Below are 24,194 nucleotides of genomic sequence, written 5' to 3' on the forward strand. Positions count from 1 at the left end.
TCAAGTACTGTGCCAGTACTTGAAGCCTTTCTTGTTTGCTTTCCAGGGTTACCTTTGGACCTATTTTTTTTTTTTAAATATTCCTTTGGATCTATCAGTGGAACTTATGGGGAAAAAAAGCTCAAATATTATCAGTAAAAAAGGAAAGTGGCTTGATTTAAGTGTTTGTGTGTATATTTATGTTTGTTTTCCTCAAAATAGTTGGGGCTGTGACTTGCCCAAGATCACACTAGTTAATTTTAAGTGATGCAGGATGGATTTGAACTTAGATGGTCCTGATTTCAAGGCTGGTGTTGTATTCACTGAATCATCTAGCTGCCCCTTGATTTAAGTATATTGAAAGATGTAGAAGATCAACGACAGTGGGGAAACTCTGGGTGAGGTATAAGACCCTTCAGCCCAGAGGGAACCTGCTAACAGTGTCTGGTTCGGCTCCCCATCTCTCTTAAGGGCTCTTGGCCTTCCTGAGAAGTCAAGAGGGTGGTGACAACCTGTGTTGTGATTGAAACAGAATGATTCCAGGTAGAAGAGTGATACCAGGTGGCAAACTACATACAATAGCGAGTTGTTTATGTGATCCCACACATAGTATATACTGGGCGCATGCCCAGTGTTTTTTTTTTACGTAAGAGTATGAGGGTATAAAAAGGGAAAAGTCCTTGAAATAAATGGACTCCATTTTTCCACCATCCTCAGAAGTCCTGCCTCATCACTTTATCACTGGAAAAGTATATTTTAATCATCCCAACTTGGAGGCTCTAGAAAGCAGGATATTTTAATCACCCTGGTGTTGGGGCTCTAGAAAGCAATGGTGTGGTTTGTCACCCCAACTTGGGGGCTTTAGAAAGTAGGACACAACAGAAGGAAATGAAGGATTCCCAAAGGCAGATATGAGAACAAAATACATTCCTGCTATCAGTGTGGCTGGGCAGTCATCCAGAGATGAGAATGTAGAAAACTACATTGTGTAAGAAAAGCTGCTAGGGATCTGATTTTGACCATAGAGTACATAATAGAAAGTAATGTATATTAAAAAAAAGGAAAAAAAAGGGGGAAAAGATAAGAGGATAGGTTTAACTTCATTTAAAAGCCAAATAGAAGAGATCATATTTGATTTAAAAGGTAACAGGGTGTCACTGGCATTTAAATAGGGGGGTATAACATTGTTGGACTTCCTCAAAGAAAATTCATTAGATGGCTATATAGAGAATGGATTAAAGTAGGAATAGATTTCTTTTTTTTTCCCTTCAATTAAAAAGCATTTTTTTTCTCTCTCTATCCCTCCCTCATATTGAAAAAGAAAAAAATCTCATGTAATAAATATGGATAAGAACTAGAAGGACATTGTATGTAGTAACAAGATTATGTGATGAACAACTATCATAGGTTTGGCTCTTCTCACCAACACAGTAATTCAACACAATTTTAATAGACTTGGGATAGAAAATGCCAACCTCATCCAGAGAAACAATTATGGAGACTGAATGTGGATAGAAGCATACTATTTTCATCTTTTTTTCTTTGTTTGCTTTTTCCTTTATAACATGACTAATGTGGAAATATGTTTAGAATGGTACATGTGTAGCCTATCTCAGATATGCTAGCTGTCTTGGGGAATGGAGGAAAAAAGAGAGAAAAAATATGGATCTCAAAATCTTATAAAAATGAATGTTGAAAACTATCTTTATAAATGTAATTGAAAAATAAAATAGCATTGAGGGAGAAAAAGACAATAAATATTCATAGTCAAGCAAAACATTCTCACATTGATCATGTGAAGAGAGACTTGAGGTAGAATATATAATGTTGTTTGAAGAACAGGTAGCAAGACCACTTTGCAAGCATGGTGAGCGAGTTCTAGAAATGAAGAATGAATGTTAACCCTTTTTATAGGATTGTAGAAGGTGAACTAGTACAATAACTTTATAAGTAGATTGAGTAAAATATATATGTAAAGAATAAATAGGGGCAGTGACTAGATATTTTGCAGTTAAAAACTAATATGTTAGAAAAACTATGTAAAGAAAGCATTATTAAATAATTATACAAAATATTAAGGAAATGTAAAAAAATGGCTTTTGTTGAAGCATTGTAAGCATAAAACAATATGTTGTTCCATAGATCCCAGCTTCTTTAAACTGGGTCATGACTCCATGTGGGGTTGCAAAATTATGATTACTAGTAAATGTTTGAAAAATTTCTCCATCGAAAAATCATCTCAAGTGAAAAAAGTTTAAGAAAGCTCTCCATAGATATCTGAGGGGATGGGGCATTTTAGTGATGGGCTTCTCCGTTTTCTTCTTTTTCCTGCCTATTTTCTCTAGCTTTACCTTGAAACCAGGTTTCTTTTCTGTGAATTGCCTATGGCCTGGAGGTAGCTGCTTCTCATAAATACTTAGTAAATACCTGCTCAGCACAGAGATTAGGTAATTTTGATAACCTGTCATCGAATAGGCAAACAATAGATTTTATTCCTTGGGGATATTTCTCAAAAGTATCTTTAAGCTGTGTTAGAACAAACAAGTCATTGAATAATGTAATTTTAGAATATATCTATCCAAATCCTTCATTTTACACTTGAGGAAATAAAAGTTTGGAGAGAGAGTGATTTTTAAGTAACCTGGATTTATCTAGGGGCAGAGCTGGGGCTAGAACTCAGGCATTGCTGCACTCCAGTGTTTTTTCTTTTACAATGCTGACCACTAGGGAAAGAGATACATTTTAAACAAACAAAAAAGATTTTTAGTTAGCTATTTTTAGAAATGCCTTTTGACCTATCATTTTAAGAGATTAAAGCTTAAATTCTACTTCAGGGATCTCCATTTTGTTGGTATAAGCATTTTCCACATCACAACATGATATAATAGATGGCCTTGAAGATCCTAGTTGAGTGACATTTGCCCAACCTGATTAACTTTCTTAAATTTAGCTGATCTGGGCCTTAGACACCAGCATAGTTCTAGTACTGTGCCAGTATTTGAATCCTTTCTTGTTTGCTTTCCAGAGTTACCTTTGGACCTATCAATGGAACTTATGGAAAAAAAAAAGCTCAAATATTATCAGTAAAAAAAAATTTTTTTAATGAACTTGTGATTTCATTGATAGGTAACTTTTGGTGAAGAAACTTGATCAAACAATGTACTTGTTCATCAGTTTATAGTATTTAAGGGTTACCTGGGGTACTGCTGTTATGCTACAGTTTCCTTTAATTGTTCTGCCTCAGTTTCCTCGAATTGTTCTATTTCAGTTTCCCTGAATTGTTCTGCCTCAATCTTCTTCGTGGCAACCCATCTTCCTGACCATCAGAACTGAGATAAATTAGGTTTGGGGTCCCTGACCACTCATATTCCACAAAGCCATAAAATGCAGATGGTTTATCCCAAGATAGGTAGGCATATCTTCTATCTCAGACATCCTGACTCCTGGTCCTTCCAACTTAACAGAATTTATGATCCTTCCTTACTCCCAACCTGTCAGAACCGAATTTATGGTCCCTTCCTGGAAATTCCCACTCACCAATGTCCTACCCCCACCTTGCCTTTTGTGTTCCTTTATCACTGGAGTCCTATAAGAATCTCTGGACTCCCTCACTCCCGGCTGGATGTTTTGAGATAATAGTCCTATTCAGTCGACTAGTCAAGCTCTCCATTAAAAAAAAATATATATATATATATAAACCTCTAATTTCTATCTTTCCTCAGTTTCTCTGGTATCACACTGAGAGATTAATGATTTACCAAACATTATCAGACAGTATGTTTCAGAGGCAGGGGTTGAACCCCAGTTTTATTGATTTAGAGTCTTGGTGCTCTTTATTCATTGAGCTATGCTGCCTCTTATAGAAATAACAAATTTAAATATTTATTATTTTTTTAAATTTTATAATAACTTTATATTGACAGAATCCATGCCAGGGTAATTTTTTTACAACATTATCCCTTGCACTCGCTTCTGTTCCGTTTTTTCCCTTCCCTCCTCTACCCCCTCCCCTAGATGGCAAGCAGTCCTATATATGTTAAATATGTTGCAGTATATCCTAGATACAATATATGTGTGCAGAACCGAGCAGTTCTCTTGTTGCACAGGGAGAATTGGATTCAGAAGGTAAAAAACAACTCGGAAAGAAAAACAAAAATGCAAATAGTTCACATTCGTTTCCCAGTGTTCTTTCTTTGGGTGTAGCTGCTTCTGTCCATCATTTATCAATTGAAACTGAGTCTTTGTCAAAGAAATCCACTTCCATCAGAGTACATCCTCATACAATATCGTTGTCGAAGTGTAAAGTGATCTCCTGGTTCTGCTCATTTCACTTAGCATCAGTTCATGTAAGTCTCTCCAAGCCTCTCTGTATTCATCCTGCTGGTCATTTCTTACAGAACAATAATCAAATTTAAATATTTCAAACATGATTAATTTTGAGAAGTTTCTCACATATATGACTGTAATCTTCTTGAATTGTAGAGATTTTTTCATACTTTACATTTGTATTCCTATGCTTAGAGCACAGTAAATGCTTAATTATAAATTTTTTTGACATTTTTTTCCGAGAAGGCACTTTAAGTTAAGTGACTTGCCCAGGATCACACAGCTAGAAAGTATTGTGTTTTAGCTAATTCCTGACTCCAGGGCCAGGGCCCTTATCCACTGTGCCATCTAGCGTCCCCTAATAATTGATTTTTAGTGAATAAAGCAAATTTTAGGCAGTGGCATTTGGCACATCCATAGCTGCTTGTTAAATGATTATTGATTAGATCAGCTTGTTAGCCCCACAGGGTTTATTTTCAGGCCTAAGAAGTGGGAGCCGTGTGTTTTAAGAACTACCTTTGTCCTTCTACCCTGTAACCATTTTTTCATGTGACCAGTCCTCTGGCTGTTCAACATCTATCTTCTGCTAAAGGAAAGCAACTTTTACCTTCCAGCCCCACAACTTTCTTCTCTGAAACCAAAAGGCCAAGTTGTTCCTGATTTGAGGAAGTAAGAGGCTATAATTCTTGGGTATTTCTGGTTCATCCATTCTCTTAGAACTTTTAGAAAGGCCTAAATATCCCATCCCTTTACCAACTCCTTTCCACAGTTGACTGTAGAAATGGTATCCTTATTAGCTCAAACAGTCTTTCTCATTTTTCCCAGACTAGCTCCTGCCCTGTGTATTTTGTTTGCTTTGTTATTTCTTGATTGGATTGTTGAGAAGCTAGTGAGTGTCTAGAGCACTTGACCTGGAGTCAACTCTGGCCTCATACACTTTTCTAGCTGCGTGACCCTAAGGATAAGAGTACATATCTTGCAGGATTGTTGGCAATTAATAAATGCTTTTACCTTTTACTCTCTACTTTTTCCTACTCAATAGATAACCAGTGACACTTGCTTTCTGTTTTCTGTTTTCTTTGGCTATTGTCAAGGAATACCCTTTTTCAAAAGCAGTCTTCTGTCATTTATGGAGAAGTCTGGAGAAAATTTCCCTCATTTCATTCTTTGATATATACTGCCAGCTGTGCCTCTGCAATTCTAGCTAAGAGGAGACTGAAAACAAAAGCAATCTCTCCAAATCACAAAACACCAATTGTAGTGTGTTTTGGAGATTAGAAGGTAGTGGGACAAAATTTAAAGTCATTCTTGATTGCCAGTAAAAAAAGTTATCACTTCTCTGCTTGCCAAGGTTAGTATAGCTAATAATACTTACTACCTTTCAGTAATTTGTCCAGTAGTTTACCATCTTGTTTGCCTTTAGAGCTAGTCATTCTCATTATATCTCTGGTTATGTGTGTTGTACTCAAATGGTTTTTCCAATAATAGCAACCTTTATCATAGTGTCATATATAGGTTTTCTCAATGATTGTTTATATATGCATCTATGTATATATATGTATATATATATGTGTGTGTACATACATACACAAATACCCCCACACATATCCCCACACATATTTTTCTTATCCCTGTTGACCCTTTGCTTTAATTCTACTCCTAATTTGCCTTGCTATTACTTAACTTCCCTCCACCCATGGATTCCTCCCTTGTCTTCTCCCTCACCCTTTGCTTCCTTGTCTGCCCATCCCTCCTCTCATATTTCTTTATAGATTTTGGAGGGTGCCATACCCTTCATGGTATATATGTAGTGTTGCCTATTTAACGCATTATGGATGTGGATAGGTATTTAGAACTATGAACCCTTCTCCCCCTGGCCTCTGTGTCTGCTGTTCTTCTGCACATCATTTGTATGATATAATCATTATTTTTACCTTAACTCTGCCCCAGTGTTTCTTTTGAGCAGTCCTATTGTTGATATCAATCTTAAACATATGCTATATATTTCCCATGTAAAAAAACAAAAAATTTGGCCATGTTGAGTTTCTTGAAATTGATCTTTGATATTGCCTCTTACATGTTAAAATTTCCACTAAGTTTAGGTTTGTTGATAGAAAGTCCTGAAAATCTTCAAGTTCATTGAATGTCCATTTTCTCTCATTCAGTATCACGGGTAATTTTGCTGGATGTGCTATTTTTTGGCTGCAGGCCTGGTTCTTTTGGTTGTTGGTAGGACTTTTTATTTATTTTATTTATTCGAGGTCTTTTATTGTGGCTGCTGATAAGTCCTGTACAATTCTAATTGAAGCTTCAGTGATTATTAATAAGCATTTTTGCATTGGACAGGTTAGGGTACTAGCTAGGTTTATTAACATGGTTAAAAATTATTTGGTCCAACATTCTACTTGCTAACTTTTATTTACTGAATAGTGATCATTGTATTGTGATTTGTGATTATTTAACCTAAACTTAGGCTTTTCCACATGCATTTAAAAAATAATACAAACATTTTAATGAAATTGTTTAACTGTTCTTTGTTCTTTAGGTGCTATAAAGTTGGTGGTTGCTGTAGCAGTATTTCTACTGACATTTTATGTTATATCTCAAGTATTTGAAATAAAGTTAGATTCAAATTTAGGAAATTTATTTGGTAAGTTTTTCTTGTTTCTTTTTAGCTTTTGTTCTTTCTAATGTCTGGTTTTCAAGTTTTCCTTACTCTGAATTGCTGTTTTATTTTGTCTGTTCTTAAAGAAAAATTTTGTTAGTTTGATTTTTTTTTTGTAATGCAAATAATAGCACTTAAGTCATCAAATAAAAAATATAAATAAATCAGTCATTATAAATAAATCAACACATGCTACATGCAAGGTGCTATCATGGAAGGAACAAAATTAGAATATATATATATATTTTTTTTTCACTGTCTCTCGGGAAGGAGAATTTTTTTGTTTTAGTTTAGAAAAAACAAATTAGTAATTTTTTTACATGAACAAAAATATTTTTCTCTACCTGTTGACTTGGGGGAAAAAGGATAAAAAAATAAAACTTTTGTAATGGTTATGCATAGTTAGAAAAACAGTTCCCCTCATCGATTATGATACATATGTATAGTATATGTAGATATATATATATATATATATATATATATATATATGTATAGATATAGAGATATATTTCTGTATATATCAAATGTGTATTTCTGTAGATATGTACTTTTGTATTTTGAGCTTATCACCTCTCATGCAGCAGGTAAATGTGCATGCACATATATATATGTGTGTGTGTATTTTGTGTATGTATATATATATATTTTTGTGTATATGTATAATATATAATATATTATATTTGAAGTCATTTTGTATTTTGAATATATTACTTTTTTTAGGCTAGTAGGTGGGTAGTATGCTTTATCATTAGTCTTCTAGAATCATGGCTGGCTGTTGGGTTAATCCAGGTTTTAATATCAAAGTTGTTTGTCATAATGTTGTTGTTATTATATAAATTGTTCTGATTTTGTTCACTTCATTCTGCATCACATCATACAAATCTTCCCATACTATACTGAAATTGTTCTTTGTCATTCCTTATGATGAATTCCATTCATTCCATTTATTTTACATTACAATTCATTCTGATATATTATATATTATGTATATATAATATATATATTATACATTATTATAATCTACTCAGCTATTCCCCAATTGATAGGTTTTTCTTTAACTTTCAATTCTTTTAATTTTATATTTAAAATAGCTGTTTTTAAAAAAAATTACTAAATTTTAGTATGTAATTATTAGTGTATTTCCCTAAATAATCATAAAGAATGTAATTTAAATATTTATGTGCTAAAAAAATGGAAAGAATATATTAATTTGCATATATAACTCATTTAAGCTCTGGAAGCTAGATATATGCAAATATCTTGGTAAATCATCAGAATGTATTGGGATATATTTACTAAATACTTACAGTATTTGAAGACAGAATGAATGGTCTTATTTATAGTGTCAGTTATAATGGGGTAATCATTTAGCTGAATCATTGTTTGAAGCGGTTTTAGCTAGTTATATTGTTATAATGAAGCTGGATGACATATGCTTTTTTAATCTTGAAGTAGAAGTTGTACTATTGATAGACTGAGGATCATGGGAAGATTGATAAGATTGTCTAGTCTAGCCTTCTCAACTTGAAAGTTCATTTTCTTCTATCTGACAAATATAGTATTCCTATTTGAACACTTTCAATGTTGAGAAGCTGACCCCCCCCCCCAAAAAAAAAAAAAAAAAAGAATGGATTTGTCTTTTGAGTGAAACATCCATAATTGGTAGCTTTTATAATTATGAGTTGAAATCTGCCTATTTATATATTTTACCTATTACTCTTTTGTTTTCCTGCCCTTTGGAGCTATACAAAATAAACTTAATCCTTGTTTCACATAACAGCCCTTTAGTTATTTAAGGATAATGATCATATGTCCCCTAATGCTGTTCTTCTAAAAGCTAAATATCTGTTTCCTTTAACCCTTTAAAATGACTTTTTTTTCTAGATTTTTCACTCTGGAAACTGCTCTGTTTAGGTCTGAATTAGGTCTAGCTTAGAAAAATAGTAAATTAGAGCTCAGAATCAAGATTCAAATGATGTTTGACAGTAGGCCATACCTAACAAGATGAAATATAATAGAGACAAATGTAAAGCCCTACACAAGTTTAAAAGAAAAATACTCCCTGGATATAGGTCAGGGTTTTAATTTACTACAAGTTTAATTTTATCCAGTATCAATAAAAATATAGGATCAATAAAAAAGAAGGGTATAGTCTTGTATTTTGTACTGCTGAACAGATCACTCTTGTCATTCAGTTATATGAAAACCTCTTGACATAATTTCTGCTGCTGCTTCTTTCTCTCACTACCTAAGAGGTGATTTATATCCTTACCATGACCAACATTCCTGCATGTATGCCTATATCTCCCTCCTTCTTTACTCTCTCTTCTCCAGGAGATAATGTTCATATTCACTTACCTCTGTCTTGCCACCCGTGCCCAATCTTCAACCACTGCCAATCAATTAATTCCTTTCTATTTTCAGATATGCCCAAGCTTCCCCATCCTTAAAAACACAGAAAACAGCTCTTCACTGGACCCTACCATCCTTTCAAATTACCTCTTATGTTTCTTCCCCTTTTCTTAGACAGACTCCTTTGAAAAGCCATACATATTTGCTACCATCTTGGTTCAAACCCCTCTTCCCTTTCATCTAGATTATTGCAACAGCCTCCTGATTGGCCTAACTTACCCAAGTCTCTCAGCACTCCATCCAACATATTTTTGTTGAAGTAATTTTCTTTTCTGTTGAGGCAGTTGGGGTTAAGTGAGTTGCCCAGGGTCACACAGCTAGGAAGTGTTAAGTGTCTGAGGCCAGAATTGAACTCAGGTCCTCCTGACTTCAGGGCTGATGCTCTATCCACTGCACCAACTAGCTACCCCGAAGTAATTTTCTTTTAAGTGAAGATCTGACTATGTATCTCCCCTTTTCAGTCAAATCAAGTGGCTTGCATCCCACATTACTGGTTGAACTCTTTCTTCCTCAGAGACCTCTTTTTTAAAACATAGCTCAGGTACCATCTTCTACATGGACTCTTTTTTAATCTCCCAGCTACTAGTTTTCTTCATCAAAAACAAAAATTTGTGTTTGCTTGCTTTTATTAATTTCATATTTGTGCTCTCTATATTTTTTTTTTCCTCATTTGCTTCATTTCATTAGGTAAGTTCCTTGTGAATAGGGATCATTTCAATTTTTTGGTATTTGTATTCTCTAGCACCTACCACATGGCACTGGCATTGAATAAGTACTTGATTGGTTGATTGAACAGGAGGGTAAAACCATTTTCAACCATGGTATATAAGCAAAAGTTAAAAGAAATTCTATTTATTTTAGAGAAGGACCAGTATTTAATCATCAGGCACTTTTAGAGTCCACATGTGGGAAAGGTAGTAGACATATTTAGAGGTTAAAATTAGATCGAGTGAATAGAAACTAAATGGAGAAATATTTTGACTTGGCTAACTATAAAGAAAAATTAATTAAAAATAGGTCAAAAAATAGAATGGATGATCTTAGATGCAGTAAATTGCCATCAGTGAAATTGGCTAATTAACAAAACTGAATTTTATCAAATATAAAGGGAAGTACTATATAGCATATAATTTTAGGTTAGATTTCTTCTTTTAATCTAAGATTCTATATTTAGTAGTTTAGAAGTCTCTAGTTTGTTTAAATGTATATTTTGAAAAAATTTTCAAATTGGGAACAATTTTGAAATGTTTTATTGCTAGCAATGATGACTATTGGATATGTGGCAATTAATATTTATGTATGGAAAATCTGCTTGATTGGATCTTAAATTTACAATACTAATTAAAGATAACTATATTTACTCTCTATATTAAAACTTACCATACTGTAACGTTTATTTCACTATAGTTTGTATTTGTGAACCATGAGTGTTTTGCATGTGCTAGCTATTCTTGCTGATTTTTCTTTTAACATGCTTTATTTTCACTGTGGTAGAGGTCATACATAATAATAAACAATGAACATATTTTGGGGGTTTATTTAAAAATTAAGTAGAGACATTGCATATTCAATTTCTTTGCCTGAAATTAACTGACTTAAATTTTTTTTTTTTTAATTTTAGCAAGGTCAGCACTGCAGATAGCTTGTAAGTATCATATATCTCAAAAAAAGTTTATTTTCAAATATGGTTCAATAATAATATGTAGTTTTTTAGAGGACATTTCTTTCACTGATATCAGTTTTCTTGTTATAAAATTCAATATACAGAATTGATCTAGAAGTGAAATAATTTCAAATGAGAAATAACTAGCTATTTTTCAATTTTTACTATACTGGACAACAGGGCGTCTGAACCTTAAAAAAAAATCTTGACAACTGTATTTCAGTATAATTAGTTTCCTTTATAATCCTGTGTATTTCATATTATGCATTTAAAAATATTGTGAGAAAGGAATCTGTAGGCTTCTCTAAACTCTTGTGTGAGTCTGTGACATACAGGAAGGCTAAGATCCTTTTACTTCATTCATTAATAGTAGAAATTATAGACATTAGTACTATTATTTGTTGGTTTTAAGATTTTTTTTTAAATCCATAGTAAAGAGGCAGCTAGGTGGTGCAGTAGATAGGGCACCACTCCAAAAGTCAGGAGGACCTGAGTTCAATTCTGGCCTCAGACACTTAACACTTCCTAGCTGTGTGACCCTGGGCAATTTACTTAACCCCAAATGATTCAGCCAAAAAAAAAAAAAAAATCCATAGTAAAAAACTTAGGTGCCAGTTGACAGAATGGAGAAGAGATATTTATTCTAAGAGAGCTAGTATATAAAGAAATACATCTTAGTACATGGAATTGTTTTTCTAAATGCTGATATTATGTAATTTTTAAAAAATCTATATAGACAGACCTTTTAGCATAGGATTTGACTAAAGTGAAAACTAAATTTAAGGTTCAAAAATGTTTCTAAATGGAAAAAAAAGTCATTTAACTAGTTAATGAAATAAAATCATCCTTCCTTTTTAGTCAAGTTTTACTTTATCCTATCTCACTTAGTATGTCAACTAAGACCTTTTGATTAGAAACTGATTTGAGCTCTAAGCAAACAGATCTAGTATAAACTTTAAGTTGCATTAATACACACACATACACATATAGAGTTGTACTTGAACATAGGTAGCATATTTATTGATGATTATATATTCAATTTTAGATACTCTAGGGGTAATTTTATCTAACATGCTCATTTTACAAGTAAAGGCATAAATGAGTTAAATTATTTATTTAGAATTATTACACCTAGTTAGTGACCCAAAAGGTTTAGCACTAAAACTTCCTGATTTCTAGTTATTTCCATTATGCCATTTCATTTTTTTTTGTTATGTCATTCAAAGGGTGTTGTTTACAGTTGATTGATCATTTAGTACATTGCTAATTTTGCAGTTAGAAAGAAGAATTATTGATTATAGTCACATATGTAATGTATTATTATTATTTTAAAACAATATGTATTTTTTCCAAAGATACAAAACCTCCCAGATATAAATGTGGGATTTCAAAGGCCTGCCCAGAAAAACATTTTGCCTTCAAAATGGCAAGTGGAGCAGCTAATGTTGTTGGCCCCAAAATTTGTGTAGAAGACAATATGTAAGTATTGTATAAATTTGGAAGTTTAATTTCATTTATATTTATCATTTTAATATAACCTCTAAAGCAGAATTGAAATATTTCTTTTTAAAAGAGCCTTGTTAACTTTGTTGAAGTAAATTTTCATATTTTAATCTCTGATAATTCATATATGTAGGATTTTTCGGGTGTTGTTTTAACACTCATTACTTAATTTTAAAAGATATGTTACCTATTTTTCTGGAACTTTTAGGAGAACTTTTTTTTTTTTTTTTTAAAGAAATAGATATTCAACTCTTTTTTTTGGATAACTTCTTAATGTTATTTTCCTTGGTATCCTTATTACAAATATTCTCCCAGTTCTAAAACTAAAAAATACTTTCTTCTCAAAAATTCCTTAGCTTTCTTCAAAATATGGCTTGGACACATCCTCCTCAACAACAACTAGCATTTATATAATTCCGTCCTATGGACCAGAGGGTATTTTAAATGCTTTACAAGTATCTCAGTTGATATTCATATCAATCTGGGAAGCAATGTTATTATTATTCCTATTTTATAGTTGAGATTGGGGCTCTTATCTTCAGATAAATTGTTATTTATATGTTTGAAGGTTTGCATATTGTAGAGGCAAGGAACTGTGAGCTTTTTGGAAATCTATTTCTGAAAAAATCAAATCTTTTGTACCATATATAATTTCATTTTGCTTTTAGAATTTTGGGATAGGCCAACTTTTAGTTCAGTCATAATGATGAATATTATGCCTTTCAAAAATTTTTATTTCATTATATAAAAAAATAAAATATTTTCTTGACTAGTAGCTAGTAGTCAGCCTGGTAACTTCTTAAGAAGTACTAACTTGTCATATATTGGAATACATCTCTTAAGTAATATGGAAGGTCAAAATAGTCAACAGAAACTTGTTTCTGGTTATTGTAATTAAAGCGATTTCAAAAGATAGGCATTAAGAGCTAAAGAGGAGAAATTTTTAATCATTATTTTGTTGGTATTCTTGTTTATGGAATTGAGCCAAATTTGATAATCTTTCGTGTTTTTGCTGGATTTTTCCAAATTGTAATTTCTTTTTCCTCCAAGTTAGTATTATATAATTAATGTTTCTGTATGAATGAAATATAGGCCCATTTGTCTACTGTACAAATTTACATTTTGTTTCAAGGTAGTGTCAACCACTCAGATTTTAGAAGTATCTTGAATATTCCTTGCATACCAAACTAGATTTTCTACAGAATTCTTTTTTTAGAATTCATGTTGAAATGCAGAAATATAACTAGATAGTAAATCTCTAGGCTCATTGATTTGGAATGGAATTGTTAGATTATCTTTATTTAATGCAGCACTGTGGTTTTATAGATGAGAAAGTCAAGATCTAGAAAGGCCAAATGTGTTACTCAGGGTCAAATAGTGAGTAACCAGCAAAAGAGGGCTGCATCTGTATGTGTTTGACTTTCAGATGCATTCTTGCTTCCACCATACAGACTATTTCTCAAAACCAAATGAATGTAGACTTTGCTTGGAAACCCAGGCATCAAGGCACTTTCTCATGTCTTTATTTATTTATTTTTGCAAGGTACTTAGAAAGACATGTGAAAATATGCTATCAGGAATATTTATATTTATTGCAAAAAAAAAAAAAGTCCCAGTAATGTGTAAGTTGACTGAGATAGATAAAAATGTAACAAAATGTCACAATCAAATGATAGTATAGCACTTGAAATTGTAGTAAATTACATTTTAAACTTTTCTTGTTGACTTTGGGACTCATTACTTATTATTGGGATACTAAATACAGTTTCTGCTATTGTATACAAATCTGATCTGAAATGACTCACCTAACTTGTTCTTGTGTTCCTTTCACCTTTGGTAAATCGAGCTTTAAACAAATGACCACAGCTGTCCATATGCTTCCCAACTGCAGAGGATCTGACAGTTGATTGTCAGAAATAATTGAAATAAGGAACTCTGTACTGCTGATTAATTCTGGGGTTATCAGGGAGAGACTTGACCTTGCCATAAATCTTTGCATTGTTCTAGCTTTATTTTGAGTTTTATTTGGTCTATTTGCTTCACATAGGGTTGTTCAAAATTATGGTGCTAAGACCTTCTAGAGGAAGGTAATTAAAAGATTTGAATACAAGAGAAAGAGTGGGGAATGTTGTACCAAAGTTTCCTTTTAATGTTGTGACCCAGTTTCTCCAATTGTCATATTTAGTTATTCTGCCTCAGGTTATAACCTTTCTCTCTTAATGTTTGATGAGTCAGTTGCTCTGCCCCAAAACTCCAGGCTATAATCATTCCCTCTTAAATGGTTGATGAGATAAAGGTTTTATATCTTTAGGTTATAGACATTCCTTCTTAATGTTTGATAGGATAAAAGTTTGTCCATTTTAGATGTCATTAGAATATCAGTAACCACCTCCCTCCAATGTGTCATACTAGGGGCCTCCCCCACCATTAGATCTCCCCACTTAGATACCTCCCCCTATAAAAAAGCTTGCTGTCCCAATACTTGGGGCTGGATTCTTTGAGATGATAGTCTCTTCCAGCCCTGGGACCAAGATCCATCTGGTACCAGTATCTCTCTCCATTTAATAAACTGTTGAATTGGTCTCTTAAAAAAAAAAAAATCGAGCTTTAAATTCTGCTTTTTAGTATTAGCCTATTGTCACTCACCTTTGAATATCTTGCACTTGCAAGAATGTAACAAATAATTGTTAGTTGAATTAAGTTTAAAAAATAAAATTTATTCTTTTGCTGAGTTATATAAAATGTTTTTAACTATTCCTTTTATTTCTTTTCTATAATGAAGTTTGATAATGTTAAAGGAAAAGGGTCTCAGATAGTTATTAAACTAAAAATGTGTGCTCAATGCAGAAAAGACCAGGGGGAAATGTGTAGATAGTTAACAGTTTAGTAAAAAAAATTCTGAACTTGCAGCCAGAGACTATGGATCCTGCCCTGTCCTGCCTTTCGGAGGGCATTCAGTGCAGCACTGTATAAGTCAGAGGATCTCATTTTAAGTCCCAGATCTGTTGTTTATTGTTCTATCGATCCTGGGTAACTCCCTTACCCTTTGAGCTGAGTCAGTAACTTTAAGAGGAAGTTGAACTAGGACATCCCTTAATTTTCCATGGTTGTTCTAGATCTCAGATCCTGTGACTTTGGAGGTAGTTTATTCTTCTGTAAAACTGGAATAATGCTTGACCTTAACTCCTCACTCCAGCATTCCCTAAAGGCATTAAAGAATTTTAGTGCTAGAATGGAATGTTGAATCTATTCTAATTCAGATGAGGAATATGAGGTGCCTGCTAGCCCACTGTCACACAACTTTGATGGCTCATGGTGGACCCCTTTGGCAGTCTGGTGAAATCTATGAATTACTCAAAAATATTTTTAAATGCATTAAAATTGAAAAACAGAGGCTTTAAAAATAATTGAAATAGTTTTTATTCATGTGATAATATTTATAAAGCACTCATCACAGTGTCTGGCACAAAGTGGGAACCTTCTTTTTTCTCTTCTCCCTTACATAAAATAAGCTTAGGACCCCAGTTAAGAACTTTTGTTCTAGCTAAAGGTGATCTTAGGAACATAATTATTATATGCTTATATGATAGAAAAAAAACTACCAATCATTTATATCTGGTAATACTAAGAGGAAAAATGATTACTTTTAATTTTTTGGCATCTTATTGCCAGGTTAGATTTGCATAGATTTAATCTATGAAGAATTATAAACTAGCTATGAAAAGTAAACATATCTTTCTTAGCTAGATCTAAGAATTTTGGTAGATTTTAAGGAAAATCCTAGTTTAAAGGTGCTTTGAAATAATTTGAATAAAAATACATGAAATTTGAAGCAGACAAACGCAGAGTGGCATTTACAACATATATAGTAATTTTTTATTAAATTCTAGTCTTGAAAGAAACAATTTATGAAGTGTGAGAAATTATAATTCTGCCTTTTGGTTGAGTTTGATGTTTAGATAGTCAAAAATTTGTACATTCTTTACAATTTTAATTTATCACAAGTAATTTTTAATTTTGGCAAAATATCTATGTTTAACATATAGAAATGCTGCCATCTTGTGGAAGACTTTCATCCTACTTGATCATTTTTTTTTCATTAGTGCTGTATTAGATTTTATAGTTACAGTAAATTTCATAAAGGGTTTCATACTTCTCGTTTATTAACTATTTGGATAAAAGTATGTTGTTATCTCTGTGTACTAGTAAGAAATTACTCATCAAGAAATTACAAGTATACCTAGATCTCTTTGAAAGAATGTGTGCCTTTTCCTAATAAGTTTAATCAGATCTTTTGTTTCACAGTGTTGATTTCAAAACAAATTTTAACATTTTATTCTTCAGTATGATTGCTCTAAATATAGTAGATTGGTTTTGGTTCCAGCATATTAATCTTCTTGATTTCTGGCCCTATTAATAACTGTTTTCCAAGGTTACTCCAAGTTTTCTAATTATCTCATTTGCTAAATCTAATGGCATTTTATCATTATGTTTCTTTTAACATCTCCATAGTTTTTTGACTCTTTTCTGCCCCTTTTTTGCTTTGGATTTAATGGCACTTTTCTTCTGCTTCTTTTGCCTCTACCAATTTTTTTTTCTCAGCCTTCTTTATTAGATCATTATTCATGTTCCTCCCTTTTAATTTGTGTTCCTTCCGTGTATCTTGTCCTCCCTCCCTCAGCCATGTGTTCCCCCCCTTTTCTCCTTACCCTCTTGCCCTGTGCTGTCTTGAGCCTTCTCTTCTTTCTAATAGGTAGATAGTTACAGATATCTATTTACTCATGATGGTCTTGTCAGCACTCAAGAATCAAATTATTTTAGTGCAGATGACTCTTAAATCTTTAGCCCTAGTCTCTTGACTTTTTTGAGTGTCTCTGTCTATCTTAGTGGCATTTTAAAAAATCTTCATATTACATCAGAATTCAACTTTGTCATCCCTTGTCCACCTCCTCCGTTTCAAGCATCCTTATTTCTTTTAAGCCCAAGTCTTTAGTTAATCAGGTAGCTTAGGAGAATGCTATATACCTCTCCTAGATTTTAACCAAGCATTTCATAAATTCTCTCATGCTATTCTTGGAGATTTCAAACTAGTCAAATTACTAGAGTAAAGGAATAGTCATTAATGGTTTGTTCAATTTTTATTTTCAGGGACTTCCTTAGGAGAGTTTAAAAGTTTTAGTTAATGGTGTGAGTGAAGGCATGAATGGAGTGTTTGTCAAAATTTGCAGGTGACAAGGCTGGAAAAGGTATCTAATAGTGGATGATGAATTAGGATTTGGTATGATCTTAAAATGAAATTTAATAGAAATAAGTACATTGCCTCAGACTTGAATTCAAAAAACAATATAGGAGTCATAACTAGATCTTTTGAAAAATGTCTAGGGATTTCAGTGATTGCAAAGTAGCTATTAACATAAAGAAAGCTAATGCAGTCTTAAACTGTACTAAAAAAAATGCCCAGAACTTGAGAGGTTAATGTACTCTCTTTAGTTATTGGCAGTTATTTTCGGATGGACAGTGAATAACTAAGAAGATGAAAGACCTTGAGGCCATGTCATGTGAGGATTGTTTAGCCTGGAGAGAAGTGGAAGGAAAAAAGGAAGATCAAGATAGCTATCTTGAAATGTTTTAAGAGGATTCTCAGTGGAAAAAGCAGATAGACTTGTTCTTTTTAGGTCCAAAATGTAGAATTAGTTGGTATGGATGGCATTTGAAGAAAAGCAAATTTAGGCTTGCTAAACGAAACAACAGATAAACAAAAATAATACTTCCAATCAGAGCTTTCCAAAAGTGGAGGGAGGGGTGTGGTGGGTAAATAGGTAAGGGTGTGTGTGTGTGTGTGTGTGTGTGTGTGTGTGTGTGTGTATAGATTTTTGTTTAGCTCTGGTTTGATTTGGCCTCTAAAATCTCTTTCTTCTAAGGTTCTATAATTCCATCGAAACTTTAGAATCTGTCTGAGCATGGAAGAGGCAACATACCACAGTGCAGTGGTTCCCATGTAGTGATTTGTGAACTCCTTCAAGGTTCTTGATTAACAGTCCACATTAAATACTCTTTAATGGCACCTTAAACAATAATTGCTTATGAAAATTACGTGTTATATATTGTTACTCTGGAGGTTCATAACATCTTTCGTTGTTGAAAGGAGTTAGCAGAATAAAAAACAGCTAAGTCCTTGAGAGTTGAACTGGGAGCTGTTCTTGTCCCCAGGCAGACCTAGGTTCAAATCCTTCCTCAGACATATACTGACCATGTGACTGTGCAAGATACTTACCAGCGACTCTTGGTTTGTTAGTGTAAGTGGCTTTTTTGTTAAACCCACTTTACTGAATAAATTTGATTCCACTAGCTACAGATTTAATTTCTTCCTGCTTTCTCATCCTGGGGAATGCTTAGTCTATATGTCTTTCTGTTAATCTTCTAAAGAAGATCTACCTGACATGCTGGAGACTTTCCTTTTTAATATTTTGTTGTGGCTATTTGTAACCCTTATCCATCATTCATGATCAATGCCATTTTTTTTCTGGGTCATCCATGTCTTTAATTATATCTTTTATACTGATTTTTTCTTGCATATCTTTATTAGCAAATGATATCTTATTTATCCATTTTTTCCTTTGAGTATGATTGTGATTCTTTTGAAATACCAAGATTAGATGATTCTCAGCCATAGGGATAATACTGGTATTAGAAATAGAGCTTCTCAGTTGCAAGCAGCTTGGGGTAACTGAAAATAATTTTGCTATTTCCCAGGTTCAGTTGCAGCCTGTTTTCCTTTTCAATTCTTGACCTAGATTGGCACAGATCTTACTTTACTTTTATATATCAGGTTGTTATGGACAATGAAAAACAAATAGGTCACTTGTTTGAAGGCAGATACAGAATTGTTATATATTTCATATTTGCAATATATATATATATATATATATATATATATATATATATATATATATATATATAGGATTCCTTAGGAGATATTTCATAATCTGACAACTCATCAAGAAATATCTTGATCTTTTTATAACCTTTTCCAATGGCTCCAATCTTTTAATATATTTATATTTAAGAAATTATATTGAAATAAGTTTTTAAATAATCAGTGCCATTTATACAAAATCAACTTTTTGATTTAGTTTCTCTTGTACTACTGAATATATTATATATAATTAGTGCTATTCATTCTATTTTTTCATTATTCATTTTGATCTTGTTTTTGCTATGTAAAATAATTGTTTCTGAACTATTTGTTGTGTTTTGTTTTCTTCAGTTTAATGAGTGGTGTAAAGAATAATGTTGGAAGAGGAATCAATGTTGCATTGGTAAATGGTATGTATATTTTAGCTTAGTCCCATATTCAGGGGATGTAGGATGGAGACCTCAGAAGTAAGATATATCCCCAAATCTAGAGAAAAGGCTGGAAAGTGTTCTTTTAAATGAGACTAAAAAGGACACACATTCTAGTATTGAAATTGTTGCCTTTTTCAAAAGCAATCTTCTTACATTGTATTTCAGGCACATCACTTTCTCATTAAGAATCTTTTGAATATCATTAAGAAGCAGACGGTTTCTAACTTTACCTGATCCCTAATGTATAGTCAATGAAAACGTGTTGTAAATTTGGGAACTTAAAATATCTGAACATGCTGGAAAAAAAAGGGATGATGTAAGAACAAAGGGTAGATGTGGCTTGGAATTGAGAGCAAGAATTTCATTATTTTTCTAGTATTGACCAGGGAGAAGATTGTCTTGACCAGATCATGCAAATAACTGACCTACTTAGGTCTTATGTCCCTTTAGTGAAAAGCATATCAATTTATTAGAGCTTGGTGGTTTTCTATATACCACACAACATTCTGGTTTTAATGTGCTATCTCAGGTTGATTCCCAAACTGATCAGTTTACATAAACAAGTATTCTCGCTATAAATTAATAAATTAGCATTTTGGCTTCTGAGTTATTGAACTTGGTTAGCAGTTATTAACTATACATACATACCTATACATTTCTTCACTCTGATGAATTGATAAAAGTAGTTATTGAATCCAAAAAGTGAGAACCATTGTAAGTTCCACCAAGTTATATCAATCACGAATCCATGATAAAATAGATGTTTTATCAGTTTTATTCATTTTATAGCAATAAATGTTATAACTCTAAGAATATTAGAATGTGGAAATTAAAGCTGCTATGACATCTCAGTCAAATTAATTGCTTACATTTACCTTTTTGTAAGCCATGAAATAGAATAATTTCTACTCTGGAATTCTTAGATGAATTTTTTTTGGTATGTGAACATTTAGTTGCAATCAAGGGAATAAAAAAACAGTACATAAGAATAGAAGTAAAGTTATAAATCCCTCTCTTATTTTTTTATTTCATCTAAAACAGTATAAGCCTGGTGAATGGATGATAGTGAAAAATCTTATCTGTATCTGAGGACCATTTATGTGAGATGAAAGTCAAAATACAGAAACTTAGTGATAGAAAAGAAGGATGTAGAACTTATCAATATAAAAGAAATCTTTGCAAAAAGTTCTCTGATAAAGGTTTAAAAGAAACAAACATTAAAGTAAATGTTTTTATTAAGATAAATATTTATTAAGTATTTACTATTAGAGTAGCACTTTGATAAGAGTTACAGTTAGATACAAGCAAAAATAAAAGATTTATCCTTAGCCTCAAGGAGCTTTCATTCTAATGGGGTGGGGGGTGGGGAGTGTATAAAATAAAGGACAAGAGAACAGAAAGAAGGTATTTGATGTAGGGACATGATTTTGAAATCTAGAAAGTCAGGAATAAGCCCAGAAGAAAGTTGAAGATAAGACTTGCCTATATCACTTCACAAGATGGAGCCTCCAGGAGAAATACCAATGGGAGAAGAAGGAGGAGATAGGCCTTGAGGGGGAATATTATGGTTAAATTAAGCCACTAGTAAATTGATCTGTTCTAGGGCAAGGAGGCCATCTTAAATCATAATGAAAGTCCCATGATGGGTTGACCAATAGTAGAGAAGGCTTGGTGCTGAAATCAAGAAAGTTAGGGATGAGTCTGGGAACAGAATGTTCCCTAATATCAATATAGAAGGAGAATGGAGTCAACTATATAGAAACATGAGTCCTTGCCCAGTAGATAAATAGTGAAAGGATGACCAGGTAATTCTCAATAGATATAAAAACACTCATATAAAGAAACATGCCAGATTACTAATGATAAAGTGATAATGATTAAAGAAGGAAAACAACTCTGAGGCTCTACCTTCTACGATTTAGATTATCAAAGATAGCATAGAAGGAATATGAAAGTTTTTAGAGCTATTGGAGGGCACCTGCCCTATTGGACTGTTAATTTAGGGGCTGTGAATTACTTCATTCATTTTGGAAAACAGTTTGGAGTCCCTAAAAGCCATTAAATGATAAACTCTTTGGCCAGCTATATAGCTAACATGACTATATCTCAATTGCTACTAAATCATAGAATTCAACTTTAAAGGACTTAAGAACTCTTTATCAGTAATTTACTGTTGGGCAAGTAGGTGGCAAAGTGAATAAAATTCCAGCCTTGTAGTCAGGAGAACCTGAGTTCAAATCTAGCTTCAGACACATAGTACCTGTGTGACCCTGGTTAAGTTACTTACCCTCTTTGCCTCAGTTACTCATCTACAAAATGAATTGAAGAAAAAGGTAAATCACTCTAATGTCTTTGCCAAGAAAGCCCCAATTGGGGTCACAGAAAGTCAAACATGACTGAAACAATAAGGAAGTTTGTATTCTACATCTTAACAAAGTTTGATGGTGTAGTAACATAGTGAGAGGTACATTTTCACACCTGTCCAGTTGGATTTATTTTGTTCAATTATGCTTAGAAGGGAAAGCATTTTTTGAGGAGGTAGAATGTAATAGTGATATTAAAAAAAAATCCAACTTTTTTTGTTTTTTCTTTGTAGACAGGATTGTGTTGGAGTTTGGCAGCATATATATATTACTGTTATGTTTTATAGGTTTGAATTAGCTTACTAGCACCCAAAGTTTGTCACTGTTAACTTACTCCCTTTTAAATAATTTCATGTCCATAAATTCAGTCATTACATATTTTAATCTGAAATAATTATCTCTCTGTAGGAAAAACTGGAGAAGCATTACGCACTGAATACTTTGATATGTGGGGAGGAGGTAAGCAGTAAATATACTCTCTTAAATGACTCACTCCAGTATCGAGTATTGATATTTCCTGTTAATTTCCTAGAATGAATGAAGTAGTAATTTATTATGCACTGTTTTGTGTAAAGCACTGTACTAAGTACCAGGGACATAAGTAGAAATATAAGATGGGCCCTTTTCTTCAGGAGCTCAGGTTTTAATGAATGAATGTAATCATGTAAAGATCATTTTAGCTTCAAGTTAGATGGAAAGGTCCAATAGTTCTTAAGGGCAATGACTAGGCGAATGGTAATGTGTCTTCTTCAGTGACAATTTTTTTTTTTTTTAGAACTGTACTTATTTTTGATGTTGAACCATTTAATTGTGTCAAAGCCTTTAGTGAGAACTATTGGGGATACTTCAGAGCTACCAAGAAGTCAGGAGACTGCAGAGGCAATTGCCAGACTACATCTTTAGAAGAGTTGCTTCTCTGAATGATGTCTGTGGGTGTCAGTCTGGAAGGCAGGGATAGTGATCTGGGCATCAATTTTGCTGGAACTCTAAGGTTTACTTAACTATTTGCTTCCCTTTCCTCCCCAAAGCTATTTCTCTAAATTTCAGTTCAAATGTTCTCTCTTTACACATAGACCAGGAAAAGTATAGGCCATAGTATTTGTAGTTATAGGGAATCAGATCATTCAGTAGAAAATTGAAATAGAATTCAGCAAGCATTTATTAAAAATGTACGAGATAATGTGCTGGGAAAACAATAAAAATTTAAAGTATTTGATGTTTTCAAGGAACTTTTAATTCTTCTAGGAAATCTAAACAAACAATAATAAAGGATAAGTTGAGAAAGGCTGGAAGAGGACAAACCAATTAGGATAAGGAAAAAAAAATTGCAAGAAATTGGTTACCTGAGCCAAGCCTTAAAGGAAGGTAAAGATTCTAAGAGGTGGAGGGGAGGCAAAGCATGGCATGACAAAGACTGTCAGCCTGTACAAAGATAGGAGATGGCATTCTAAGTTCAGGAAGTAGTCAGTGAGCCAGCTTGACTGATGCTAGATTACACAAAAGGACCACATGCTGTTGGAATCCTTACAAACTGCAAACTAATTAGAGTTGATTTAATCTTACAAGAAGATGTTTTGGGCAGAACCTGAAACAAGGTACTAAGTAGAACTAATTAGTACAATGCTTGTGTTTGCACTTTTACTCATTGGAGTTCACAAGTATGCCAGCTTCACAAAGTAAACTTTGTAACTTTGTGAGTTCACACCTCCCTTGAAGCTCTTTGGGCCAGAGAGCACTATGGGAGAAAACCCATAATCCCATTCTCTCAGAAGATTCACATATAAGGCCAGTGAAGAGAGAGCTATTCCAGAATATATTCCACTTGGCTGGCTGGTCGCAGAAGAGAGTTCAGCTGCATTGGAGAGGAGCACTCTGGTGCAGACAGATTTCAGCGGAATTACGCCAGAAGCCCTCTCTCTGAGGCAAGAGGGAATAT

At 33.1% G+C, this 24,194-nt stretch overlaps 1 protein-coding gene across 2 annotated transcripts in view; it reads left to right on the top strand.

The window, feature by feature from the left end:
- Positions 1-24,194, top strand: part of FAM3C (FAM3 metabolism regulating signaling molecule C) — a 55,296-nt gene that overhangs the window by 18,229 nt on the left and 12,873 nt on the right. For both annotated transcript variants that reach the window (XM_051963429.1, XM_051963431.1), the window contains 5 exons: positions 6,851-6,955; positions 11,004-11,027; positions 12,401-12,524; positions 19,816-19,874; positions 22,667-22,717. In XM_051963429.1, the coding sequence (XP_051819389.1) occupies positions 6,851-6,955; positions 11,004-11,027; positions 12,401-12,524; positions 19,816-19,874; positions 22,667-22,717 (363 nt within the window). The remainder of the gene's footprint in view (positions 1-6,850; positions 6,956-11,003; positions 11,028-12,400; positions 12,525-19,815; positions 19,875-22,666; positions 22,718-24,194) is intronic.

The sequence above is a fragment of the Antechinus flavipes genome, chromosome 5 (genome assembly GCF_016432865.1).
Source record: "Antechinus flavipes isolate AdamAnt ecotype Samford, QLD, Australia chromosome 5, AdamAnt_v2, whole genome shotgun sequence".
NCBI lineage: Eukaryota > Metazoa > Chordata > Mammalia > Dasyuromorphia > Dasyuridae > Antechinus > Antechinus flavipes.